At 43.6% G+C, this 26,823-nt stretch overlaps 1 protein-coding gene across 1 annotated transcript in view; it reads right to left on the bottom strand.

Annotated features, from left to right (window-relative positions):
* Positions 1-26,823, bottom strand: part of LOC310634717 (alpha-2-macroglobulin-like) — a gene marked incomplete at its 5' end in the record, with an annotated part of 88,928 nt that overhangs the window by 18,726 nt on the left and 43,379 nt on the right. Inside the window, 10 exons of the mRNA XM_083353251.1 lie at positions 1,567-1,743; positions 3,550-3,633; positions 5,207-5,258; positions 6,540-6,661; positions 7,985-8,111; positions 10,645-10,873; positions 15,348-15,516; positions 18,824-18,908; positions 23,476-23,634; positions 25,083-25,232. Of these exons, the coding sequence (XP_083209377.1) occupies positions 1,567-1,743; positions 3,550-3,633; positions 5,207-5,258; positions 6,540-6,661; positions 7,985-8,111; positions 10,645-10,873; positions 15,348-15,516; positions 18,824-18,908; positions 23,476-23,634; positions 25,083-25,232 (1,354 nt within the window). The remainder of the gene's footprint in view (positions 1-1,566; positions 1,744-3,549; positions 3,634-5,206; positions 5,259-6,539; positions 6,662-7,984; positions 8,112-10,644; positions 10,874-15,347; positions 15,517-18,823; positions 18,909-23,475; positions 23,635-25,082; positions 25,233-26,823) is intronic.

Below are 26,823 nucleotides of genomic sequence, written 5' to 3' on the forward strand. Positions count from 1 at the left end.
AGGGAAAAAAAGATCTAGCATAGTTGGAATTGATTGATTGAACTTTTTAGTCCCACCCAGTCTGCCGTTACCACTGCAGCCACGCCTACCCAATTGGCCACGCCCACCCAATGGGCCATGCCCACCCAGCAGCCGATGATACATAAGTGGATTTTAGGTTTTAGTTTGGGCACTCCGTCTCTCAAAGGTTCGCCATTATTGTGTAGTGGGTCCGACGCAAGAGAGACGCCAGCCGGTGTGTGAGTTCAGCTCTTTATTGGAAGGGGAAGTGAACTGAGGAATGAGGGCTACCTGGCCTCCTTATATACCTGGCCAGGTAAGCTAACAGCCAATGGGGTTGGCCCTAGGTTTCCCGCCGAAACTGTCCAGGCCACGCCCCCTGATGGCTGTTGCTATGCAGATGCCTGCATACATAACAGCCATCACTGCTCTAGAGGACGGTTTTCTAGCCAAGGAAACCAGCATTGTCTGAAGACACCTCCGTGCTCATGTGGCTAGCATGACTATATGCTGAGGCACACTGCACTGTTGCCTACCTATTTATCTATACACATTTGTATGCTTCAAACTGCTAAGTCAGCAGGATAAGATAAGATAACCTTTATTATGATTTTTTTTTTACTGTGGGCACGCTGGAACACATTAAAAATGAAATTCTGTTGCCCTGCTCTCAGAAGTGTACATATACATAGCATAAATATAAACATGCTATATATTCATACATATGTATATACCTACTTCCTTACATATAAATACCTATAAATATTAATCACTGTCCATCTTGAATATATAGTGGAAGGAAGAAGCTTGAGAGTTCACAAGGTTGATGCCATATGGAACAAAAAGCTGTGACCGAATCTGGATGTTCCACTTCAGATATCATGAAGCCTCCTCCCAGAAGGTAACAAGGAAAATAAGTTGTGAAGAGAATGTGTAGTGTCCCAGACAATCCTGCGGACCCTTTTCCAGCAATGCTTATATGCTATGTCCTGGATGGAAGGGAGGGAACTGCCAATAATCTTTTCGGCCATCCTCACCACTCTCTGCACCGCCTTCCTGTCTGAAGCAGTGATGCTTCCAAACCAGACAGTCATGCAATATGACAGGATGCTCTCGATCGACCCTCTGTAGAAAGTGGTAAGGACATTGGGAAGGAAGATGCGTTTTTCTCATGTGATGCAGAAAACACAGGCCCTGCTATGTCCGCTTCACCGGTGCCTCACTGTTGAGCAACAAAGCCAGCCTACTCGTTACCTGCACACCCAGGAATCTGATGCTATTAACTATCTCCACGGTGAATCATTAATACACAGGGGAGTGTGGCTGTGCCTGCCTTTTCTGAAATCTGGGGCAGGAACAGGAGTTCATCCTGTCACATGTTACGTGGGTCTTGACCTACCAGCCTTCCGGTTGACAAGCCCAGAGGCTTAACCACTAGGCCACTGCACCCCTTTCTTAATCAATACCAGTGGCCAATCTGTGGATCAAGCCTGTGGAAATTCCCAACCTCAGTAAGAAAACAAAGAGGGGAGAATTCATGTGGGACTGATTTGGGATGTTTCTCACCTGCCACTAAGTATCCGATGGCCTTGGATTTAATCTCCTTGGTCAGTTGACCAGTCTTATTGAGATAGTTCAGGATGTAGATATTGGGGGCAAAGAGGGCCATGTTCTGCTCCCCACAGCCGTAGGGCATCTTGAGAAGCTGGTGGAGGTTCTGTATCGCTCCCCCGAGGATGTCTCCTGCAGTCGGGAAAGAGGCAGATGGAAAATAGGGGTAATTAGAAGATTTTGGCATGGGTGTGTTGCAGGTTGGGAAGCTCAAATCCAGAAACTCTGAAGAAGAGACAGATGATTCTGGGGGAAAAAATGACAGTGCAAAACTGTAGAAGAATGGACCTTTAGGAGGATGCCTGTGTGTGTTTCTGGCCATTCCAAGAATATAGTTAAATCAGGAGTCTCCAACCTGTGGGTCGCGAACCCTACTGGGCCATGGCCTAATTGCCACTGGGTTATTGTAAGTGGCTGGCCGATGCACAAGCAGCGCCACATTAGGGGTGTTCATGGCCCCACTTGCACAAGCGTCATCGGGGGTATTCATGAGCCCACTCGCGTGAGTGTCGAGGGCAGTTGTGGCCCCACACGTGCAAGTCTCATGGATGTTCGTGGCCCCACTCATGCGAGCATCATCATGGGCGCTTCTGGCCCACTACAGCATTGTCATGAATAGTGCAGGTGCTCACGTGCCCCCAACACGAAATCACCCCCTCTTCCCCTCTCCCCCCCCAACTGAAAAGGTTGGGGAAACTGTGGTTTAAATGATGTTGCTGACGTAGCTTGTGGAGAGTTGGCAAAAGACATCTAAGCCTGACCTTGTGAGAGCTTGTGTTGCTCATCTCTCAATTACCCAAACTGAGAATTCCAGGTAGAAAGATTTTAAGGCAATCAAGCCAAGGACCATCCAGTTCAGCAATCGGTCCAACAATGGCCAAAGAAGCAGAGTTAATTTAATTTTAATTTTATTTTATTGAATTTATATACCGCCCTTTCCCGAAGGACTCAGTTTGGTAACCCCTGACATTTTAATCAGCAAAGTTTCACTGTGTAGAATAACAGACTATCAGAGTCGGAGGAGACCTCAGAGGTCTTCAACCCCCTGCTCAATCAGGAGACCCGATACCATTTCAGACCAGTGGCTGTCCAGTCTCTTCTTAAAAATCTCTGGTGATGCAGCACCCACAACCTCTGGAGGCAAACCATCCCACTGGTAAAACCACAAAGAAAAAGCTTTGATTTCAGGAGAATTTCTTCACATTGTTAGCTGCCAGCCAGAGGAACAGGCTGCCACATGAAGTAGCAAGTTCTCCTTCACTGGGGAAGGTCTTCAAACAGAGGCTGTCAGAAATGCTGAACTAAAGTTGCACTAAATCATGGGTGTCAAACTCACCGCGTCATGTGACGTGTCGCCACGTATCATGACTTTTTTTTTTTGCATTGCTGGAGCTGGGCTGGGCGCGACCTCTGTGTGATGCAACCGGCCCACCGGCTGGCAGTTTGACACCCCTGCACTAAATGATCTGTAAGATCCCTTTTGATTTAATAAGGCAGGTGATACTGAGGAGAAGAGGCAGAAGAGGTAGAAGCATAACTTCTGCAACACAAAAAGTAGATTAGAGGAAAAAGAAGAGAAGGGAGGGGGGTTTGAAGAGCTAGGAAGAGGGTTCCTATATGTTGTGTAGTGCGTTTCTTGGAAGCAGGAGGTGAGACGAGAGGGTTCAAACAGAAACATTGCTTTATTCAAGTAACAGGAACAGAACTGAATCAGAGGCTTCTTCGCAGCTACTTATATGGTTGGCCACTAGGCGGCGGCCAATAGGTTTAAAGGAACCTATTCCTGCCCCAGAGCCAACCAATGATCGTCCTGGAGACTGCATGTCTGGGCAGCCAGCGACCGTTACACAGACACCCTAATTAAGCTACCTCAAGCAGCATTCAAAGACATGTGAAAACAGTTCAAGTAAAAGGCCCAATACATTACACTATACTTACCAAGTACACAAAAGGTCGCCCTGGCAGAGCCTTCCACAACATTTTCTGGCACCTTCAAAGAAAGAGGTTCTGACTGTGCATCTCCTGGAAGAAAACAGAACTTAGATGGTTTTGGCTGCCGTCCCGGGTTTCTATCTTCTCTGGGATGTCCAGAACAAAAAGGGATACAATATAGGAAGCCCTGTTCTGCAACAACACCATTGCACAAGCCCCTCTTTTACTTTTCTGCATTGTGACGCCATTCTGGAGAGGAGCATGTGTTGTGACATCATTGCCATCTTCGGTTGCCACAAAAGGACAGTTGGACATTGACTGCCAGCAAAAAAAACAAGCCAGCCAGCTCTGTTGACATATTTTCTGTGGTAACTGCCAATTACTGGCTGAGAGCAGATCAATTGCAATCTGCTTCTGACTTGATTTCTGCTGGATACACACACACACACACACACACACACACACACAGAGAGAGAGAGAGAGAGAGAGAGAGAGAGATACAAACAGAGAGAGAGAGACACACACAGTGTCTTATTTTTGTATCTGCTGCTTGATTTAATTTTTTATAAAAATGGGGAATCAAATTATATCCTTTGTCTTTACTGGGTATAATGTAGACAGATATATATATTCTAGCCAGTCTCTTTAGCATGTGAGAAGAGAGATGCAGAAAATTCTAGAATCTCTAGAGTGTAAAAAAAAAAACCTCAAACCCTCTAAAACCCATAAATTAAAAGTGGAGCCATTACTTGGTCCTCCAATTTCAATTTCAAGCATTTCCTCCTGTGGTCAAATACACCAAATTTTGATTTTGTCCTACAAATGCTTCCCAGCCACCCAGCAGATTCCTTAGAATACAGAATAGCAGAATTGGAAAAGGACCTTTCCACTTCCATATCCATTTCCACAAGTGGAGGGCAGGTGTGCCCACCTGTCACACAAACGGAGCTATGCATGCACACACACTTGCCCGCCGCTTTCACAGCCTGATTCCAAATGGGCCGTGGAGCAGTACTGTGTCACAGCTCCTCTCCCCCCCCAGTTGGGGTTGGGGACCCCCTGTTCTAGTTCAGCTAGGGAAGTCAGTTCCTTTAAGCCAGCTGTAAAAGGCAAAATGGACACCTTAACTAACTACGAAGTTTACGGCTGGCTTAAAGAAACTTAAAAATACTGTTGTGTATTCACACGTTATATGTTACGTTACCATGTTCCTAGTTATGAGGTAAAACCTTCGGCAGCTTTTGACAGCTGTCAAAAGCTGCCGGAAGCTACTGCGCAAGCGTAATCGCTTGACAGCTCTCGGCTGTCATGAACCGCCGGTTACTGCGCAGGCGCGAGTAGCTTGACAGCTCTGGGCTGTCAAAGCTCTCCTTCGCCGATTGGCCCGCTTGGACAAGCGGGAAACCGGCACAGCCCTGATTGGTCACTGACCGGCCAGCTGGAGTATAAATAGAAGGCATTGTAAGTCTGTTCCTTGCCTGGTTCTGACAATAAAAGGTTTTCGTTAGCCAGCTGTCTTGCGTGCTTCTTCAGCTGACAGAGCAAATACCTCCACGTTACCAGAAAGGGGACTAAATTTTCAGCTCCTCTGCTCTAAAAGAAATCATCCTCATCCATTTAATTCTGTGATGGGGAAAGAAGGACCATGAAGAAGCAGCCGTACCATGAGAACAGAGAAGTGAGTTGAAGACCACTTCTTTCTCAATTCCTTCAGGCTTCACCAGGACAGACAGAAAAGAAGAACAAAGGAAATGTTAGTGTTGAATATTGGAAACTCAAAAAAAAAACAACACCAGGTTGCATAAATCTACATAAATGCAACTGCTGTTGCTAAAGATTAAGTTATTTAAATGAGAAGGAGCAGCTCCGTGTCATTTTCAGTCTTTCTTCTTCGTTTCCATCATTTTTCTTGGGCTGAGAGCTAAACAATAAAGGAAACCACTGCTGATGAAATCTGAGTAAGTTGTACAATAATCTAGGGACTGGCAGGATAGATGGGCTATTGATTTGATTTTTATTCTGTAGACCAACATTTCTCAACCTTGGCCGCTTTGGACTTCAAATCCCAGAACTCCTCAGTCAACCTTGCCTGCTGCCTGGGGATTTCTGGGAAGCTTTCCCCATCTTAAAATTTGCCAAGATTGAGACACGTCAAGAATAATAATAATAATAATAATAATAATAATAATAATAATAATAATAATAATAATAATAATAATAACAACAACAACAACAACAACAATAATAATAATAATAATAATAATAATAATTTATTATTATTATTATTATTATTATTATTATTATTATTATTATTATTATTATTATTATTTGGAAGGGACCATGGAGGTCATCTAGTCCAACCCCCTGCTAAAGCAGGAAACCCTATGCCATTTCAGACAAATGGCTGGCCAGTCTCTTCTTAAAAACTTCCAGTGTTGGAGCATTCACCACTTCTAGAGGCAGGTTGTTCCACTGGTTAATTGTTCTAACTGTCAGGAAGTTTCTCCTTAGTTCTAGGTTGCTTCTCTCCTTGACTAGTTTCCATCTGTTGCTACTTGTCCTACTTTCAGGTGCTTTGGAGAATAGCTTGACTCCCTCTTCTTTGGGGCAGCCCCTGAGATATTGGAACACTGCTATCATGTCACCCCTCACCCTTCTCTTCGTTAAACTACACATACCCAATTCCAGCAGCCGTTCCTTATATGTTTTAGCCTCCAGTCCCCCAATCATCTTTGTTGCTCTTCTCTGTACTCTTTCTAGAGTCTCGACAGTAGGTTCATTATTATTAGGGGTTGAGAAGAAAGAGAGAGTGATAACTCTAGGAAGGCGAAAATCATTGAATGGAAAGATGGATTGGTGACCCAAGTTAATGTTCAAGAGTGGACCAGCTAAAAATTGACTTAATGTGTTTGAGAACAAGAACATTGTTTTGGGTGCTTTTTTTCTCTTCATGATTCTTCACCACGTCCGGTCCACAATTAAATCATCTCACTTACCTCCACTAAAAGCGTTTTGATCACAACATCTTTTTGCTGTATGCTGGGCACCTCCGCTATTTCATTCCCACAGAGCTGATCTGAGCTCACGGCCTCGGCACTGGCTGTGAAATTCACTTTGCCTAGGACCAAAAAGTCACCCGTTCACAAATATGTCATGTAAGCAGTCCTCGAGTTGAGGATGTCTGACTTAAGGACCACCCCTAGATCTGAACAGTCTCCCTATTATTAAAAATGGTGGAGAGCCTTCTCCTTTCTTGAGCTGATTTAAGCACTGAAGGTACGCAGTCTTAAACAGCCGATTTTCAGTAGATCCAGAAAGCATTGCGAGTCGTCAGCACTTCAACGCTTTTTTTTGTTGAAAATTTTTTTATAGGGTTAAAAAGGAGGGTAGGGAAATGGGGGTTTGGGATAGGGTACAGGAAGGGTTGGGGGTGAGGGTTGGGGTTTCCCCCAACAACGTTCAAAATTTGGCAAACAGCATGTTGTCTGGGTAAATGTACATAAATAAAGATAATAAAGCTAAGAATAACACCGATAGGTATAATAAATGATCAAAAACAATACTAAATTTTCAATGTATGATATCATTCTTACTCAAATAAATTCAAAATTGCACATCGCATTCCTTTCTCTCTAACTCGCTTATCTAGCCATTGATAAAATTTATTCCAAGTTCTATACCTATAGTAAACTAAATGTTCTTTCTCTTTAATCTCTAAAGTTAATCTATCCATTTCTGCACAATCCAATATTTTCTTAATTAATACGTCTTCAGTCGGTAACTTTTCATTTTTCCAATATTGGGCATACATCATTCTCGCTGCTGTCAATACACGTAACATTAGCACTTCAACGCTTTTGAAGAAGGATGCTGCCGTCTGCCATTTTTAGGAACAGGCAGTCCATTTGTAAGCACTCCAAACTCCATCCAACTTAAACACAAATTCGGGTCAGACATTGATTTACAGAATGGAATCCTATAAATTACAGTGATTTTCCACCTTAAATAATTGCCCACTGTATATAGGAATACACCAAAGGATCTGATAGGGTTTTGAATATTGTCTCTTTGTAGGTCTCTTCTTCGGGGAGTTTGTTAAGATATTTAAACTTAGTAGCAAAAACAGTGGGGTTGTACAATGAGCCAGAACACAGTTGTAGTTGATTGGTTGGAGAGTGCGGGATCCTGCCTGAGGCATTCTGCGCTGAGATTGGTTTCTATGGGTGTTGGGGGGGGGAGTTTCCCTTTTTCCCCCCACCCTTTTCTTCTCATCACTTAAAACATCTCTTGGTCCAGGAAATTGGAAACCATATTCTATGAAGATGAAAATGGCTCCTCTTCCTCTCAGCCCCCAACCCTAATTGACTATTTCAACTTTGTTTATGCCTCATTTTCATTGCTTTTACAAATAATTCAAGGCAATGAACTTTTCACTACGTACCAAGTGATGTGGGGGTCACCATCCAGGACACCGTTCTCCTCCCATTTGCACAAATGCAGTAAGATTCTTGCTGTTTGTCCATAGCGGTTGCCTCAAAGTCAGCAGAAGGAGCCAGAGATATTGTGACCTGGCCATCAAGAATAAGATGACAGTGAGAAAGCTCTATGAGGGTGTTAAGTAGTGGGCTCTTGGGTGCAGGAATGACACAAGGCTGAGGACAGGGTAACTCATACTTTATTCTTGCTAGGACTGTACTGAAACTTGGGCTGCAACCAGCCACAATATATAGTCTAGCCCCTAGGCGGCAGCCAATGAGTTTGAACCCACTCTTGCCGCCTAGGGCTAGCCAATTGCAGGCCCGGAGACAGCCAGTCTGGGTTGCTGGAGAGCTGTTGGCTGCTCCAGCAATGCACATGGTGTACCACCACAAGCCCAGTACATAACAGAGGGAACGTCCTCCAGGGAAGGAATTCATAAAAGGAGGAGGAAGAACAAGGTGGGCTTCAGTAGGTAAGAAGTAAAGTTTAAGAGACACAGAGAGTTTTAGACAGAGAAAGGCTAGATCTCCTTTAAAAAAAACTCCAGTGTGGGAGAATCCACAGCTTCTGGAGGGTTAAGTAATTACACTAGACTAAAAACAGCAATGTGACAACTGGGAGCATTACCGCTCTTTGAAATAATACCAGAAGAGAATAACAGAGTTGGGAGGGACCTTGGAGGTCTTCTGGTCCAAACCCCTGCTCAAGCAGGAGACCCTATACCATTTCAGACCATTTGCTGTCCAATCTCTTCTTAGAAACCTCTAGGGTTGGAGCACTCACAACTTCTGGAAGCAAATTGTTCCACCGATTAATTGTTCTCACCATCAGGAAATCTCATTTTTAGGTTGGTTCTCTCCTTGATTAGTTTCCATGTGTTGCTTCTTCTGCCTTCAGGTGCTTTGGAGAACAGGTTGACCACCACCACCCCTCTTCTTTGGGGCAACCCCTGAGATTTTGGAAAACTGCTATTCTGTCATCCCTAGTCCTTCTTTTCACTAAACTAAAGGTAAAAGGTAAAGGTTCCCCCGCACATGCGTGCTAGTCGTTTCCGACTCTAGGGGCCGGTGCTCATCTCCGTTTCAAAGCCGAAGAGCCAGCGCTTGTCCGAGGATATCTCCGTGGTCATGTGGCTGGCATGACTAGACACCAAAGGTGCACGGAACGCTGTTACCTTCCCACCGGAGTGGTCCCTATTTTTCTACTTGCATTTTTACGTGCTTTCGAACTGCTAGGTTGGCAGAAGCTGGGACGAGTAACAGGCGCTCACTCTGTTACGCGGCACTCGGGATTCGACCCGCCAAACTGCCGACCTTCTGATCGACAAGCTCAGCGTCCTAACCCACTGAGCCACCGTGTCCCTTGAGCCACCGCGTCCTTTCACTAAACTACACATACCCAATTCCTGGAATGGTTCTTCATACGTTTTAGCCTCCAGTCCCCTAATCATCTTTGTTGCTCTTCTTCTTTTGACAAGGTTTTTTTAATAAAAGGGAGACCCTTCATCTGGCCTTCTGAAGGAAGTGGAATCAGGAACATGTGGATCAGATATTTCTAAATGACATGGATATGTTTGGGAAGGAGCACCGTTCACCCTTAGCTTTTTGGCTCAGATATCCCTGAATTCCATTGCTGCACTTGGAAAAGGCTATATTGTGCAAGAAAAGTTAACAGTAGGAAGAAGACAGAGAAGAGGGCAGAGTTATAGTTCTGCTCCCCCTTCCTATGTTCATGGCGGTATGGTAGAATATGCCAAGTGTCCCATGGAGCAGGAAAGAAATTGTGCACAAGGGAGGGAAGAGAAATCACATGCATACAATGGGGAAAGTAAGAGTAGAAAAATAGCAGGTATGGAGGCTTGCCGGAACACGAATCTTGTATGTACAGTGCATGAATTACAAGAAGTTTTCTATTTTGCAAATTGGACAGGGCAAGTCAGTTCTTTGAAATTTGGGCGGTTCAAGATGTTGAATGTAAACAATGGACAGCTAAGAAACTGAGAAACAGAGAGACTTGTGCAGAAAAAGAGGACCGGACAATGACAGGCATTGGAAGGGAAGGTCCTGTAGCCAGTTACAGAATAACAATAGTTGTTTTTTTTATTCCTATTTACATCCTGCCCTTCTCCGAAGACTCAGGGCGGCTTACAATCTAAGCACAAGTCAATGTGCTTAGCAATAACCTTCATTCTATGTATATGCCTGCTTATTAGGGCTTTCACCCCCCCCCCCCAAGTGGCATTATTACAAAGTCAGCTTATTGCCCCCAACAATCTGGGTCCTCATTTTACCTACCTCGGAAGGATGGAAGGCTGAGTCAACCTTGAGCCTGGTGGGATGCGAACCTGCACTAAATGCAGGCAGCTGGTGTTACTTAAGGAGGCATTAGCCCACTGCTCCACCAAGGCTCTTAGTTGGAAGGGATCTTGGAGAACTTCTAATACAACTCAAGCAGGAGACCCTATACCATTCTAGACAAATGGCTCCTCAGTTTCTTCTTAGAAACCTCCAATGTTGGAGCACCCACAACTTCAGGCAAGTGGTTGTCCAATCTCTTCTTAGAAGCCTCCCAGTGATAGAGTGCCCACAACATCACAACCCACCACTGTTAAGGACTCCTTACCTGGATGCAGTGAGTTTGGTAGGAGAAGACAGTGGCTTTGAGTGGAAAGGCTTCTCCTCGCACCACGGAATAGGGCAAGGTGAGTTCAATAAAGAATGGCTGGAAGGTCTTCAGGAAAGTGGGCTGGGCCAAGCCAAAGCCGGTGTCTGCTGAAAGACAGAAAGCTCCAGCTTTCCATTCGGTGATGGTATCCGGGATGGTCACAGGAAGAGACACATTTTTAGAATCCCTGAAGGACAGAAGAGATCAGCAAGTGAGGAGAAGGGATTCCAAAATCCTGGCACCGAGGAAGCCAATGGAGGAACAATACTTAGCATCTCAATTACAGATAATCCATAATTAACAACAGCATTGGGACCACAATTTCCATCGCTGAGCCACGTGGTTTTAAAGCAAAATGTCATGTCAGTGACAGCAGTTCTGGCTGCCATCATTAAGTGAATCCTGTGCTATTTGTTAAGCGTGATATAACCTGCTTGCCATTTGCATCCTCCTGCTGGCTTCTCCATTGAATACATGATAACGTGTGTTCGTGCTCTCTATCCCACGTGATACCCTACGGGATCACAATTTTCCAATATCTAAGGGGCTGCCACAAAGAAGAAGAGGACGACTTGTTCTCCAAAGAACCTGAAGGCAGGACAAGAACCAATGGTTGGAAACTAATCAAGAACAGAACCAATCTGGAAATAAGGAGAAATTTCCTGACAGCTAGAACAATTAATCAATGGAACTTCTTCAGAAGTTAAAGATGCTACAGTTGTGGACACCAAGCTGATGTTGAATTTAATTACGGCAGCAAGACTTTTGATAGGTCAGTATTGGAAGAAAGAGGAACTGCCGACCATAGAAGAGTGGACTTTAAAGGTTTCCGACCTGGCAGAGATGGCGAAGATTTCTGCCTATTTGAAAGATCACTCGCAAGAACGCTATATTATGGAATGGAGAAAATGGATTGAGTTTATCCAGAACAAGTATAGGGTTAAGAAGTTTTATGTAGCATTTGAATAAGTCTTCTTTCTTTTTATTCTTTTTTTTATTTTAGTTTCTTTATATATATTTAATATTACTAAGGCTTGTTTTATCCTATATAAGCTAGAGAGTGATGGATTTTAGAGTTTATAGTTGTTAGTATATGATTGTTTATGATTGCTTTTTATATATATACCTTGTATTTAGCTCTGGGAAGTCGGGGGGGAGGGGGGAGAGGTAGGGGGGGAGAAGGGAGGGGGAGGGGGGTTTTAAAGAAAAATTGTATGTTAAAACTTTTCAATAAAAAAAAGAAGTTAAAGGTTTTTAAGAAGAGGCTGGACAACCATCTGTTTGAAATGGTATAGGGGAGTGATGGCGAACCTTTTAGAGATGGAGTGCCCAAACTGCAACCCAAAACCCACTTATGTATCATTGGGTGCCAGGTGGGGGTGGCCCATTGAAAGGGTGTGGCCAATTAGATGGGTGTGGCCCATTGGGTGGGCGTGGCTGCAGTGGTAACAGCAGACTGGGTAGGACTAAAAAGTTCAATCAATCAATTCCAACTTTGCAAGATCTTTTTTTTTCACGCAAGAAGTTTGATTGATTGACTGAACCTTTTTTTTTGCACAAGGTGGTGGATTCCTAAAGCAAAAGGGTTTTATAATACCCAGCTGAAGGCCTAGGACTGGGGCGATGGCGCACGTGCCTACAGAGAGGGCACTGCGTGCCACCTGTGGCACACGTGCCATATGTTCACCAGCACGGGTATAGGGTCTCCTGTTGAGCAGGGGGTGGACTAAAAGATCTCCAGGGTCCCTTCCAACTCTTTCATTCTGTTATTGATTATGGTTATAAGAAGCCAGGTTAATAAAAAGGTTACAAATGACTTTGGCATCCTATGATGTCAGAACTGCGAGCCAGGTGCCAAGCATCTGAATTGCGATCATGTGTCCATGGGGGGACCCTGAAACAGCCAAAACCTTGAGGACATGTCATAAGTAGCAGTCATTCAGCAAGGTCCTAAGTTTAAACAACCACTGAATGAGGGATCATTAAACAAGAACCACTTGCCTTTGCATTGTACTTTCAAATAAGTTTCTGAAATCATCTGGGGATTTTTATTTTCTTTTTGAATCAGAACAGAGCTGGAAGGGACCTTGGAGGTCTTCTAGTCCAGCCCCCTGCTCAAGCTGGAGAACCTGTTCTATTTCAGACAAGTGACTGTCCAGTCTCTTCTTAAAAACCTCAAGTGATGAAGCACCCACAACTTCTGGTGGCAGGCTGTTCCAGTGGTTAATTGTCCTCGCTGTTAGCAAGTTTCTCCTCAGTTCCAGGTTGCTTCTCTCCTTGATTAGTTTCCATCAATTGGAATGGTTCTTGCAACCATTCTTCATCTGTTTTAGTCTCCAGGCCTTTAATCATCTTAGTTGCTCTTCTTAATTGCTCTTCTTTTTCTAAAGCAACTCCTATTCCTTTGGCCTCTCCAAAAGGATAAAAATGTAAGAACTGAAGCAAAGGGGATTGATGGAACTGCACCCAACGGGAACCTCGATGAGAGAATGAAAAAAAAAAGTCAAGATGATATCTAAGATTATGGGGGATCAAACCCTCGCCCATTTATTGCATGTTTTTAAAGGGGCGGGGCTTTCAGTTCCCGTGGATGCAGCTGAAAGTAAGAGACGATGCAAGGGAGAGAAATTAATTTAGTTAGGGCTTGAATATGACAGCATCATGTTGCCATTTTAACCAACACACAAGCCAAAGGTTTGTTACCATTTAACATCTTCTGTTCTCTTTAGTTTGCAATGTGGTTTTCTAGCCAGAAGAACAACATGCCGTAACGAAAAGCCAGTTCAAAAGCTTTGTGAAATCAATGTCATAATTAAGCTGTTGACTCCAACCCCTTGAAAAATGCAGGAATTCAAATTCAAATGTCTCTTGACATCCCCTTGAAAGAAATCCCATAAGGGGAGCCCATCGTATCTCAGGATCAGTAGTGTCTATGGCCCCTGTTTGTGTCACTACTCTTGCCGAAATGACCAGAGCGTCCTTGACGTCTTTAAAGAACCATAAAGACGACCTTGGAAGAAGCCATCCAGAAGCCATTAAGTAGCTAGAAAATGATTAGACCCAACTCAATATGTTTTTTCATGAGGCAACTGGACTTTCTTGTTTTTCTTTGAAGACATTTCGCTTCTCATCCAAGAGGTTTCTTCAGCTCTGGGCTGAAGCTGAAGAAGCTGCTTGGATGAGAAACGAAACGTCTTCAAAGAAAAATAAGAAAGTCTGGTTGCCTCGTGAAAAAGCATCTTTGGGACAACTATGTCCTGGATGACTGAGAATCTCTGTAGACTTATTAGATTTGTTGTTGTAATCCCATGGAGTATAAAAAGAGAGGGAAGTGAAAACACAGGAGACTTGCAAGATTCTGTTACCATATAGACCAGACATGTCAAACCCGTGATGTCACGTGATGTTGTGTGATGTATTGGATCTTTTTCTAAATTGCCAGCTATGGGCTGGGCGCGGTTGCATTGTGATGCATCCAGCCTGTGGGTCAGCAGTTTGACACTCCTGATATAGACTATTTTAATTTCAATTAAATTAAATTATTACACTTGTTACAGCCAAGGGAACCCATTGTAGTTTCTTTCTAATATTTTCCACCTCCCTGAACTCAACATAAGCATCTGCACCTGAGACTGTCTTAAGAGCTTCTGGTTGACATCTCCAAGGTTGTCACAACCCAGTAGAGAAAAGGGTGTGGCTTATACCTCATGCTGCAAAGAAACTTCAGGTTGGGGTGATATAGCTTAAACAGAGAGGCGGCAGCAGATAGGGCACAGGTCTGCAACCCATGGCTCCGGAGCCGCATGCGGCTCTTTCAGCTGTCTCCTGCGGCTCCCAGTCCTCTGCCACGTGCAGTCCAAAAAAAAAGTGGGACTAAAAAACTTCAACCAATCAATTCAAATATGCAGGGTAGGTGCATATCTCGCCTTGGCTCCACTCTTCAGTCAAACCCTGTTCTGCGCATGCGTGCATGTGCACACATTTTTGTGGCTCCCAGTTTTTCCTTTTGTGAGGGAACCGGTTCCGAGTGGCTCTTTCACTGTTTCAGGTTGCTGACCCCTGAGATAGGGGAATATTTTCTGAGAAGCTTCATCAATGAGTGGCCTGCTTTTTGCAGCTTGGCATCATGACTTACTCTATGAAAGGAATAAAATATTATTCAGAAATTTCTAATGAGTCTAAAGGACATTAGAAGAAGCCACCTGAAAATCCTAATGGTTGTCTCTGTATCTCATCTAAAAGTTGACAAGTACAAATGTGACAAGCTGAAAAAACGCTAGCTAACCTAAACTGCAAGCAAAGGAAATACAGAAATAACTATAGGAGCCGAGCTTCGTTAACAGAAAATTAGACGGTGATAGATAGGATGTGTACAAAGGGGCTTCCTAGAATATGGGAAGGACAGTGGTTTTAGGCAGTCCGGATAGTTTATCAGATGATTAGGGAAGGGGCATTGAGTATGATAGGGGGGGGAACTGCATCAGGAGCAGGATATAAAAATGTGTCAAACAGCTGTTTAAGGTGTAACTGAACTCCTGTGTGGGTTTCAGCTCACCAAGCCTTTGCAAAACGCTTCTTTTTAAATAAAAACTTTGTTACTGGAATTCCAAGTGAGTTTGTTTGCTTTGGGATATTGAGCCATGTTCCAAACAATCACTTACTCTATTATCACCAAATCCCATAGCCAGGTTTCAGGGAACTCCAATCTGATAGTCTCAACAGGCGTCATTTCAGCAACAGTGGCCGTCCTACTGGGAAAACCATTTTGGCGGAAAGAAAGTGAAGCACCCATTAGTCCCGGGGCACGTGAAAATGATAGAGGGCCAAATCCTAGAGGGAAAGAATATGAGAGAATTTACATGCATTCTATCTTATTTGTCAATAGCCTCTGTAGACCTGATCTGCAGGAACTCATTGCTTTCTCCTTGAAAACCATACAAATGAGTGTCCATCACCCCATCTTTCCTGGAGATGAGTTCTACAAATTCATGCTAGAGAACTGCTTCTTTTGAAAAGAAGGACTAGGGGGTGACATGATACCGTGTTTCCAGTGGTGGGATTCAACCGGTTTGCACCGGTTCAGGAGAACCAGTAGCTAAATTTTGCTGCGCTCGGAGAAGTGGCTGGCTTCCAGAAGTCCAGTCTAAGCCTCGGAGGCCTGGAAGAGGAAGTCTGTTCAAGGCCTCGGAGGCCCAGGCCTGCATCGAATAAGAGAACCAGTTGTTCAAGTATTTGAATTCCACCACTGCGTGTTTTCTCAAAAGTAAGGCCTACCCAGAAAATAAGTCCTAGCTTGATTTTGGGGGGTGGACCTAATGTAAGCCCTACCCAAAAAATAAACCCTAGTTTTGGGGTAAGGCACACACCTAAAAATCAAACTAGGGCAGGGATAGGGGTGTGGATCTGCCCCACGTGCTCTGCACTCATTTACCTTGCAGCCAGGCCTCTCCTCACTGGCCGACTTCTTCTGCATCCAGGCCTCATTTCTCAGTCAGAGGCTTTTCTGTAAGGCCTCTGCAGCCAAGAACCAAGGTATGGATTCAATCCATAGCTCGGTTCTGCAAGACCTATATGGCCGAGTTATGGATTGGATCCATAGCTTGGTACTTGGCTGCATAGGCCTTACAGAAAAGCCTGACTGCAAAATACAGACTGGAATGCAGCTGCAGAACGAATCTGCTCCTTCGGCCCCAGAAGAAGTGGACCTGCTGGGCAGGGCTGTCGGTGCTGGAGGTGAGTAAGACTTACCCTAAAAATAAGACCTAGTGCCTCTTTTTGAGGCAAATATATTGTATATGTATATATAAAAAATCCGGTCTTATTTTTGAGAAAACACGGGTAGCAATGTTCCAATATGTAAGGGGCTGCCCCAAAGATGAGAAGGGGTCAACCTATTCCCCAAAGCCCCTGAAACAGTAGATGGAAACTAATCGAGGAGAGAAGCAACCTAGAAATAGTTTCTTGACAATGAGAACAATTAATCAGCAGAACAACCTGCCTCCAGAAGTTGTGAGAGCTCCAACAGTGAACATTTTTAAGAAGAGATTGGACAACTATTTTTCTGAAATGGACTAGAAGACCTCCAAGGTCCCTTCCAAGAATGCACTTCTTCACCTAGCACGCAATTAAGCTGGGGAACTGTGTTTTCACAAGACCTGGCAGTGACCACAAACTTGAGTGGCTTTAAAGAAGATTAGATAAATTCACAGAGGTTCAGGCCAATGAGGGTCATCAGTCTTGAAGATTCCATGCTACCTCTGGTTTGGGAGAAACATTAACGCCAAATGCTCACTGGTGGGAGAAGAGTGGGTTTCCATCTCCTGCTTCCAAGCTCCCACCACTCTGATTGTCCAATATGAAAAATATGGGCAACAGTAGTAGTTGGTTTCATCCAACACACAGTTGTTTGTTGTTCTTTGGAAACAAGAGCCTTGGGGGCACAGTGGTTAGAATGCAGTATTACAAGCTAACTCTGCCCACAGTCTAAAGTTCGATCTTGACAGGTTCAGGGATGACTCTTCCTTCCATCCTTCCGAGGTTGGTAAAAAGAGGACCCAGATTGTTGGAGGAAACATGCTGACATTGTAAATTGCTCAGAGAGTGCGATAAAGCACAACGGAGTGATATGTAAGTGCTATTGCTAAATGCTATTGCTAATGCCTCTTAAATTTACAGAAAGAAACTTCTGAGCATTCAGTGCTGCTCAGAACATGAGTTATTTCAATGTTGGAAGGGACCATAGAAATCTTCCAATCCAACCCCTACCCAGTGAAGGATCTATCCATTATTCAAGCTGCATAGGCTCAGACTCATCATATCAACAACAATATCCCAATGACTTTTTGTAACAGTTGTGAAAACAATTTTCTGAGGGGTCTTTAAGAGCTAATTGCAATTCTGTTCAGAACTGGAGTTGATATTGATGATGGTTTATACTTTTTTATCAGTTTGGGATAGTGGTGATAAACAATCACAACAACAATTACAGGTGGCCCTCGTCTTACAACCTTTCATTTAGTGACCATTTGAGGTTACAACAGCACTGAAAAAACGTACAACCGTTTTTCGCACTTAAAACTGTTGCAGCATGGTCACGGGATTAAAATTTGGGCACTGGGCAACTGGCCTATATTAAAGAGGGTTGCGGTGTACCAGGGTCATGTGATCACTTTTTGCAAACTTTGGACAAGCCAAGTCAATCGGGAAGCCAGACTGACTTTACAATTGTGTTACTCACACGACAACTGCAGTGATTCACTTAATAACTGCGGCAAATAAGGTGGTAAAATGGGGCAAAACTCAGTTAACAGCTGTTTTGCTTAGCAGTGGGAAAATTGGGTTTCAATTGTGGTCGTAGCAATAGCAATAGTACTTAGACTTATAAACCACTTTACAGCCCTCTGTAAGCGGTTTACAGAGTCAGCCTATTGCCCCAACAATCTGGGTCCTCAGTTTACCAACCTTGGAAGGATGGAAGGCTGAGTCAATAGCAATAGCAATAACACTTAGACTTATATGCCATTTCACATAGCTTTACAGTAGAATCAGCCTATGGCCCCCAACAATTTGGGTCCTCATTTTACCGACCTTGGAAGGATGGAAGGCTGAATCAACCTTGAGCCAGTGAGAACTGCCAAACTTCTGGCAGTTGGCAGTTAGCTGAAGTAGCCTGGAGTACTGCACTCTAACCACTGTGCCACCACGGTCGTAAGTCAAGGAGTACCTGTATTTACCACTGCTACTACATTTACAGGTTTCCTTATGATTGTTTTTCACAATTACAACCCTTGTAGCATCTCCATGATCATGTGATCATAATCCCGATGCTTGGCAACTGATTCATACTTATGGTCGTTGCTGTGTCCCAAGGTCACATGGTCCCCTTTTGCAACCTTTTGACGAGCAAAATCAATGGGCAAGCCAGAGTCACTTGACAACCATGTTACTAACATCAACTGCAGTGGTTCACTTAATAGCTGTGGCAAGAAAGTTCATAAAATGGGGCAAAACTCATCTAACAAATATTTCACTTAACAACAGAAATTTATGGGGTCAATTGTGGCCTTAGGTTGAGGACTAACTGTATTTCCAGAGCACTTATCCTATTGTTTCAGTCCTCAGCAGATCAAATGCTTACCAGAGAACCGTGAGAAAGACGGGGAATCCCAACATATATTCGGCTTGCGCATTTTAGTGCTAGTAAAAACTTTTAAACCCAAGTCCTGTCAAAGGAAATGAAGAAGTCACAGTGAAACATTTGAAAAAGTATGAACAGACCCAAATGATTTTTTTTAAAGTCCAAGGTGAATGCTAGGGGTAAAATTCCAATATTCTTACAGCTGAACTCATGTCTTGTGTCGTTTACAGCAACTGCCTGGAAATCATTTACCACTGTAAATCAACTAGCCTATAACCCTGGGATTTCCTGGTGGTCTCCTGATGCTGTTACCTAACCAATCAAAGGTAAGGACTCAAGTCAAATTCAATTCTTGGTGGGTTTTTTGGGGAGACATCCATCGAGTGATTTGGGGAGCAGTATGGAAGGAGTTTGCCATCATTTGCATCAAGGTAAATTTTTCAACCTAAATTATAATCCTGAATCTCCTGAAGGTTTCCTATCCTCCTATTAAGCAAGTCTAAACTTTCTTCACTTTTTAACATCAGCTAAGCAGTTTAGTTGCCAGTCTGCTACCAGCCTGCCTTCCACTGAGGACCTGCATGAGCCAGAAAGAGGGCTATGAAAATATCTAAAGACCTTTCATATCCTGAACATAAATTCCCACAACACTGTCAAACTACCTAGTAGGGTATTATTATTACTATTATTATTATTATTATTATTATTATTATTATTATTATTATTATTATTATTATTATTATTATTATCCTTCTCATCCTTCCTATTAGATAGTTAGATGGATGGATGGATGGATGGATGGATGGATAGATAGATAGATAGATAGATAGATAGATAGATAGATAGATAGATAGATAGATAGATAGATAGATAGAAACTGTAGATATCCTTTATTGTCATTTTTTACTGTGGCCACACTGGCATAATTAAAAATGAAATTCTGTTGCCTGCTCTCAAAAATGTACACATACACAATACACATATAAACATGCTATATATAACATACGTATATACCTACACCCTTACATATAAATATTAATCACCGTGTAGTGTCCCAGACAATCTGCGGACCCTGCTCAAGCACCACTTATATGCTATGTCCTGGATAGAAGGAGGTGAACTGCCAATAATCTTTTCTGCCATCCTCACCACTCTGTGCACTGCCTTCCTGTTTGAAGCAGTGATGCTTCCAAACCAGAGAGTTATGTATTGGGCTTGTGGTGTTATACCATGTGTGTAGCTGGACTTCTATCACACTTTTCTACCTCATAAGGCTGCACTAGCAGAGCCCCTCCACATGCTTCTAGATAAGAAAGCTCCATGGAAATGGACTAATTTACATAAAAAAAGTTTCCAGGACTTAAAAGCACTTTTGTCAGAAAAGTCCACTGTCTTGCATGTGATGCATCTCCCTTTGGGTTGGGGGTACTTATAAGTTACATAGAAAGGAATGGAACACAGGTTCCTATAGCATTTTACTCAAGGACATTGTCCTCTGCCGAGCGCAACTATGCTCAGATTGACAAAGAGGCCCTAGCCATTGTTGCTGGAATAAAAAAAATCCATGACTATTTATATGGCAAGGACTTCACAGTCTTTACAGACTACAAACCTCTGTTGGGACTTTTCACAACAGACAAACAAACCCCCCACATACTTTTACCAAGAATGCTGAGATGGTCTATTTTTCTATATGCATACATTTAAATTGATTCACAAACCTGGTAAAGAAATGGGCCATGCTAATGGCCTCAGCAGACTACCACTGCCACTAATGGATCCTGATCCAGCTCCTGCTGCTAGAATATTGTCCATACAGGACATACCTGAGTTTCCCCTCCATGCAGGGGATATTGCTGCTGAAACTGCCACAGATAAAATTCTAAGTAGAGTGTTGTCATGGGTATACACGGGCTGGTTGGAAAAAAGTCCAGGTTTTGAATTTCAAAGTTATTTTGTCAGGAGGCATGAATTGTCTGCACATAAAGGGTGCATTTTATGGGGGAACAGAGTCATAATTCCCACTTCCCTAAAGGACAGGGTCTTACACTCCTTACATGAAGGCCATCCAGGCATTGTCAGAATGAAAGCTTTAGCTAGAAGCTATCTTTGGTGGTCTGGCCTTAATAAGGCTATTGAGGGTCAAGTCCGTGGATGTTATACATGCCAGCAATCTAGGCCTGAAATGCCTCAGGCCCCAGTTCACAGATGGGAGGAAATGCACACTCCGTGGTCTAGGATTCATATACACTACGCTGGGCCTTTTCAGGGGCAGCTTTTCCTGATAGTAGTGGATAGCCACTCAAAATGGCTGGAAGTAATTCCAGTTCCTAACATGTCTACTGTTAGGACCATCCAGGTGCTGAGAAAACTCTTTGCAACAAATGGGTTGCCTGATGTTTTGGTTTCTGATAATGGGGCCCAATTCACTGCTGCTGAATTTCAGGCTTTCCTTAGAGCTAATCTCATCAGACATACAACATCTGCACCATTTCATCCATCTTTTAATGGACAAGCCGAATGCATGGTGAGGACAGCAAAGGAGGCACTCAAGCCAGGAACTATTGTCAAGGGAATTTATGGGTTCCTGGTCAAATAACCAAGGCATCCAGACCCCTATCTTATGAAGTGGGGTTGGAGGGAGGGCGATTGGTCAGAAGACACATTGACCAACTCAGGAAAAGGTTTCCAGAATGGTCACTAAGTGAGGACTGCGGCATACGTCCCTCCCAAGATCCTCAAACTTGCAGCCAAGACATCCCCCACTGGAACCACCAGGGTTTCCCATTCTCAGCAGAGATGGAGACTGAGGAAGAACCGGGAAGCACGGAAGTTCAACGTGGAACCCCTGACCAAGCGAGCCAGCCAAACCTCAGCAACTGCTGTGCATACTCTGCAAAACAGACTGACTCTGGGGTGGGCCAACCTGGTGAGGCCAGCCAGAGCGTTTCAATTCCCCTTGACACTGGAGCACAAAGGGACATGGGTCTACCCAGCCCACTGGGTAAGCTGGTAGACCACAAATTGATGGGAACTCCAAGATGTTCCTCTAGGCCACACAAGCCTCCTGCATATGTCTCAGTCTACATTGTAAAATAAAGTGATGTATAGTGTTGTGAAACTTGTACCACTAACTACAGAAACTTGTGCATTGTGGAACTGCCATTACTGTAATGTAAGCCTGTTCATGAGACGTTGTTTAATCTCATTGTAGCCATTACTGCATTGGCAAGCCTGTTCAGATGTTGTTTAATCTCATTGTAGCCTCAGTGAATTTATGATTTAATATTTTATTATTATTATTTTATTATTATCAATACAGTTGTTTGGAGTTGATTAAGAAGTCTTGACTGCTGTTAAGATTATTAAGGGTATAATAGTCTGATCTAAGAGGGGAGGGGTGTTATTTATTGGGCTTGTGATGTTATACCACATGCGTTGCCAAAACAGCTAATGGCTCTCCAGCAACCCAGACAAGCCGTCTCTGGTTTTACAATTGGTTAGCCCCTGGTGGCAAGAGTGGGTTCAAACCTATTGGCTGCCGCCTAGGGGCTAGACTATATATTGTGGCCGATTGCGGCCCTAGTTCCAGTACAGTTTTAGAAAGAATAAAGTATGTGTCACCTTGTACTCAGCCTCGTGTCTTCCTTCCTGCACTCAAGAGCCCACGACATTATACAGACTGTCATGCAATGCGACAGGATGCTTTTTTATCATCCCTCTATAGAAAGTGGTAAGGACAGGGGAAGGAAGATGTGCTTTTCTCATGCAGCACAGAAAATGCAGGCGCTGCTGTACCCACTTCACCAGTGTCTCGCTGTTGAGAGACCAAGCCAGCCTACTCATTAGCTGCACATCCAGAAATTTGATACTGCTAACCATCTCTACAGGTGAATCATTAATACAGAGAGGAGTGTGGCTGTGCCTGCCTTTTCTGAAATTGACAATTATTTCTTTAGTTTTCCCAATGCTTAAAATTGGGCTGTTTTTCTTACACCAGTTCACCAAATCCTCTACCTCAGGGGTCCCCAACCCCCAGTCCATGGACCAGCACCAGCCTGCAGTAAACCAGAAACTGGTCCACGCAAACAAGGAAAGCCCCATCTCCGGGATGCAGGCAGTACACAAAACCATGCCCCCTCTGGTCTGCAGAAAAACGTCTCTCTCCGGTCCCTGGTGCTCAAAAGGTTGGGGACCTCTGGTCTACCTATTACCTATTCCTTATCTTCTCATGACTATAACTGTGTTGCTCGTATCTTTACAATTTATATTCAATTTATTTTGTTTTATTTAGTATCCTAGTCTGATTTATGCTGATTGCTTGTTTAGTATCCTATGACCATCACTCAGTGTTGTATCTTAGGACCTATGTTGAATGTATTTTATGATTATAATCATGGTTTATCACTTGTTGCTGGTATGTACACTGAAGGGTTATGCACAGGAGACAAATTCCTTGTGTGTCCAATCACACTTTGCCAATGAAGAATTCTAGTTCTTATCAATTGCTGGCCAGTCACTATTCAAATTAGAAAACTGAGTGAAGGGCTTGTGTCCACAGATTTTCTAAATCTCAGCAAGGCAGCATTGACCCATCTCTGCCCAGTAGAACAAGGGAAATTTCACCTGCCAGAAGCAGCATAGACACTCACCTTAAGAATTTTGAAAACATCAGCTTCCCCGTGAGAAAAAGAAAGAGGGTGATAACGGATACCATCCAGTTCGATATTTTCCATTTTTATGCACGGCCTTGTATCCCATTCTTCCACAAAGTGTCTGCCATATGAAGAGACTAGGAGCAAGTTATAGATCTGAAAAGAGAGACATTGCAATTCAGAAAAGCTGTCCATCTGATGTGGGCCCCTGATCCTGTTTGTCCAACAACAGAGGAGGGGAATCTTTCTATTTCTGTGCTCAATAAGAAGGAATACCCAACCATTTTCCAATAACATTTCCCTACACTTACAATTTGACAAGTGGTCCTTGACTCATGACCACAGTTGAGCACCAAATTTCTGCTGCTAAACAAGACAGTTGTTAGGTTAACCAGGCCCAAAATTTAAGAGAAAATTTTTATAAAATGTTTTATAGATGGCATCTGGATCCTAAAAAGTTGTCTTGTATGTATCCCAACTTACAGCCCAAATGTTGGAGATGTGGTAGTTTGGATGCTACTTATTTTCATATTTGGTGGACTTGTAGAAATATAAAAGCTTTTTGGATTTTGGGGAGCGGATAATTTTGTAATTGTTATAAAACTTTTCAATAATAATAATAATAAAAGACAGTTGTTAGGTGAGTTTTGTCCCCTTTTTACGACCTTTCTTGCCACAGTTGTTAAGGGAATCGCTGCAGCTGCTAAGTTAATAACACAGTGAAGTAAATCTGGCTTCCCCCTTAACTTTGCTTGTCAGAAGGTAGCAAAAAGTGACCATGTGACCCTGGGACACTGCGCAACCATCATAAATATGAATCAGTTGCCAAGTGCCCAAATTTTGATCACAAGACAATGAGAATGCTACAGTGGTCATAAATGTGAATAATGGTCATGAGTTGCTTTTTTTCCAGTGCTGTTGTAACTTCCAACAGTCACTAAACCTGAGCCGTGGCAGTGCAGAGGTTACAATGCAACATTGTAGGCTAACTTACTACTCACTCCAGGAGTTCGACCCTGACCGCCTCAAGGTTGACTCAGCATCCGCCCTTCCAAGGTCAGGAAAATGAGGACCCAGATTGTTGGGGGCAATAGGCTGACTCTGTAAACCACTTAGAGAGGGCTGTAAAAGCACTATGAAGCGGTATATAAGTCAAAGTGCTATTGGTAAACAAAGGGCTGTAAGTTGACAACTACTGTATTTGGGGCGGGTGGGAGTTTTAAGGAGATCTAAAGAATGAACACTATAGTTACTTGAAGGTATGAGCAGCACTAAGCTGGAGAAAATTGTTAGGTCCCTCTCAACTCAGTTATTCTGTTAATTCTGTTAATTCAAATACAGCTGGGTCTCAATCAATTAATCAATCAGAATAGAGCTGGAAAGGACTTTGGAGGTCTTCTAGTCCATCCCCATGCTCAAGCAGGTGTTTCTATACCGTTCCAGGCAAATGTTTGTCCTATCTCTTCTTGAAAGCCTCCAGTGATGACTGCTATCATGTCACTCCTAGTCTTTCTTCTCACCAGACTAGTCATATCCTCTTCCTGCAATCCTTCTTCATGTCTTCGTATGACTGTATGACTTCATACCTTCTTCATATGACTCACCTTCTCAGGGGAGAGCTGGGCTTCAGGTTTCAAGAGAAAGATGCTCTGGTCAACAGCATGGAAAGCACAGAGGGAACCAGAGGAAGCAGCAAGATGGAGTTGGGTTTTCTGGCCAGGCAGGCCTTCTTGATCAGAGAACCAGAGTCTGGCCTGTAAACATAAACCAGGTTTTTGAAAAAAGGCATTTCTTCTGCAATAAGAAATGACACACACACCCTGCCACCACCCCAAGTCATCCTTCTTGGAGGCTGCAGAAAGACAGGCTGTGCAGGCAGATTCAAAGCTTCTTGTCCCGCCCCCATCGTCATGACAACCCAGCTGCCCATGAAGCCCCCATTGTCATGATTACCCAATAAGCATTGTTGGGTAAGAGACAAAGGGGAAGGAAGACAAAATGCCTGCCAGCCCCCGTCGTCGTGACAACCCAGCTGCCAATCAAGTAACCATTGGTGGGTAAGAGACAACGGGAAGACAAAATGGCTGCTGCCCTCCCTCCCTCCTCAGGACAATCCAGCTGCCAATCAATTACGCATTGTTGGGTAAGAGACAAAGGGGAGGGTAGACAAAATGGCTGCTGGCCCCCATTGTCATGATAACCCAGCTGCTCATGATGCCCCTGTCATCATGATTGTTGTTGTTAGTTGCGAAGTTGTATATGACCCAGGCCTTCCTGTCCTCTACCATCTTCTGGAGTCCATTTAGGCTCACACCTCCTGCTTCAGTGATTCCATCCAGCCACCTCATTCTCTGTTGTCCCCTTCTTCTCTTGCCCTAAATCTTTCCCAGCATTAGGCTTTTCTCCAGTGAGTCCTTCCTTCTCATTAGGTGGCCAAAGTATTTGAGTTTTAGCTTCAGGATCTGGCCTTCTAAAGAGCAGTCAGGGTTGATCTCCTCTAGGACTGACCAGTTTGATTGCCTTGCAGTCCAAGGGACTTGCAGGAGTCTTCTCCAGCACCATAGTTCAAAGGCCTCAATTTTTTGGTGCTCAGCCTTTCTTATGGTCCAACTTTCACAGCCATACATTTCAACTGGGAAGACCATAGCCTTGACTATACACACTTTTGTTGACAGGGTGATGTCTCTGCTTTTTAGTGCGCTGTCTAGATTTGCCATAGCTTTTCTCCCCAGGAGCATGCATCTTTTAATTTCTTGGCTACAGTCCCCATCTGCAGTGATCTTGGAGCCCAAGAAAATAAAATCTGTCACTATCTCCATTTCTTCCTCATCTATTTGCCAGGAATTGAGAGGGTCCCAATAAGTATTGTTAGGAAAGAGTCAAAAGAGAGGACAAGGGAAGACAAAATGGCTGCTGGACCCCGTTGTCATGACAATCCAGCTGCCAATCAAATAAGCATTAGTGGATAAGAGACAAAGGGAAGACAAAATGGCTGCTGGCCCAATCCTCATGACAACCCAGTAGATAAGAGACAAAGAAGAGAGAAGACAAAATGGCTGCTATTACCATTCTTGGGGAGGCAGAGGCAGAATAAACAGCCAAACTCTGGAGTAAAAATAAATAATAAAATAAAAATAAAAATAAAAATAAAAATATAGATAGCTCTGTGGGGAAACGGCAACAGGAAAAGAAGCGCCCGGTGAGAAAACTGGGAGGGAGATTTATTTATTTCCTTCCCTCAGAGCTGCATGAGGGAAAAATTCTTCAAGTTGTTTTTCTCAGACAGAGACAAAATAGGGAAAAAGAAGAAGAGGATAAAGCCCAGCCAGGATCCACCAGCAGAAA

Source organism: Vipera ursinii (assembly GCF_947247035.1).
Source record: "Vipera ursinii genome assembly, chromosome: 2".
In the NCBI taxonomy this organism is placed as follows: domain Eukaryota; kingdom Metazoa; phylum Chordata; class Lepidosauria; order Squamata; family Viperidae; genus Vipera; species Vipera ursinii.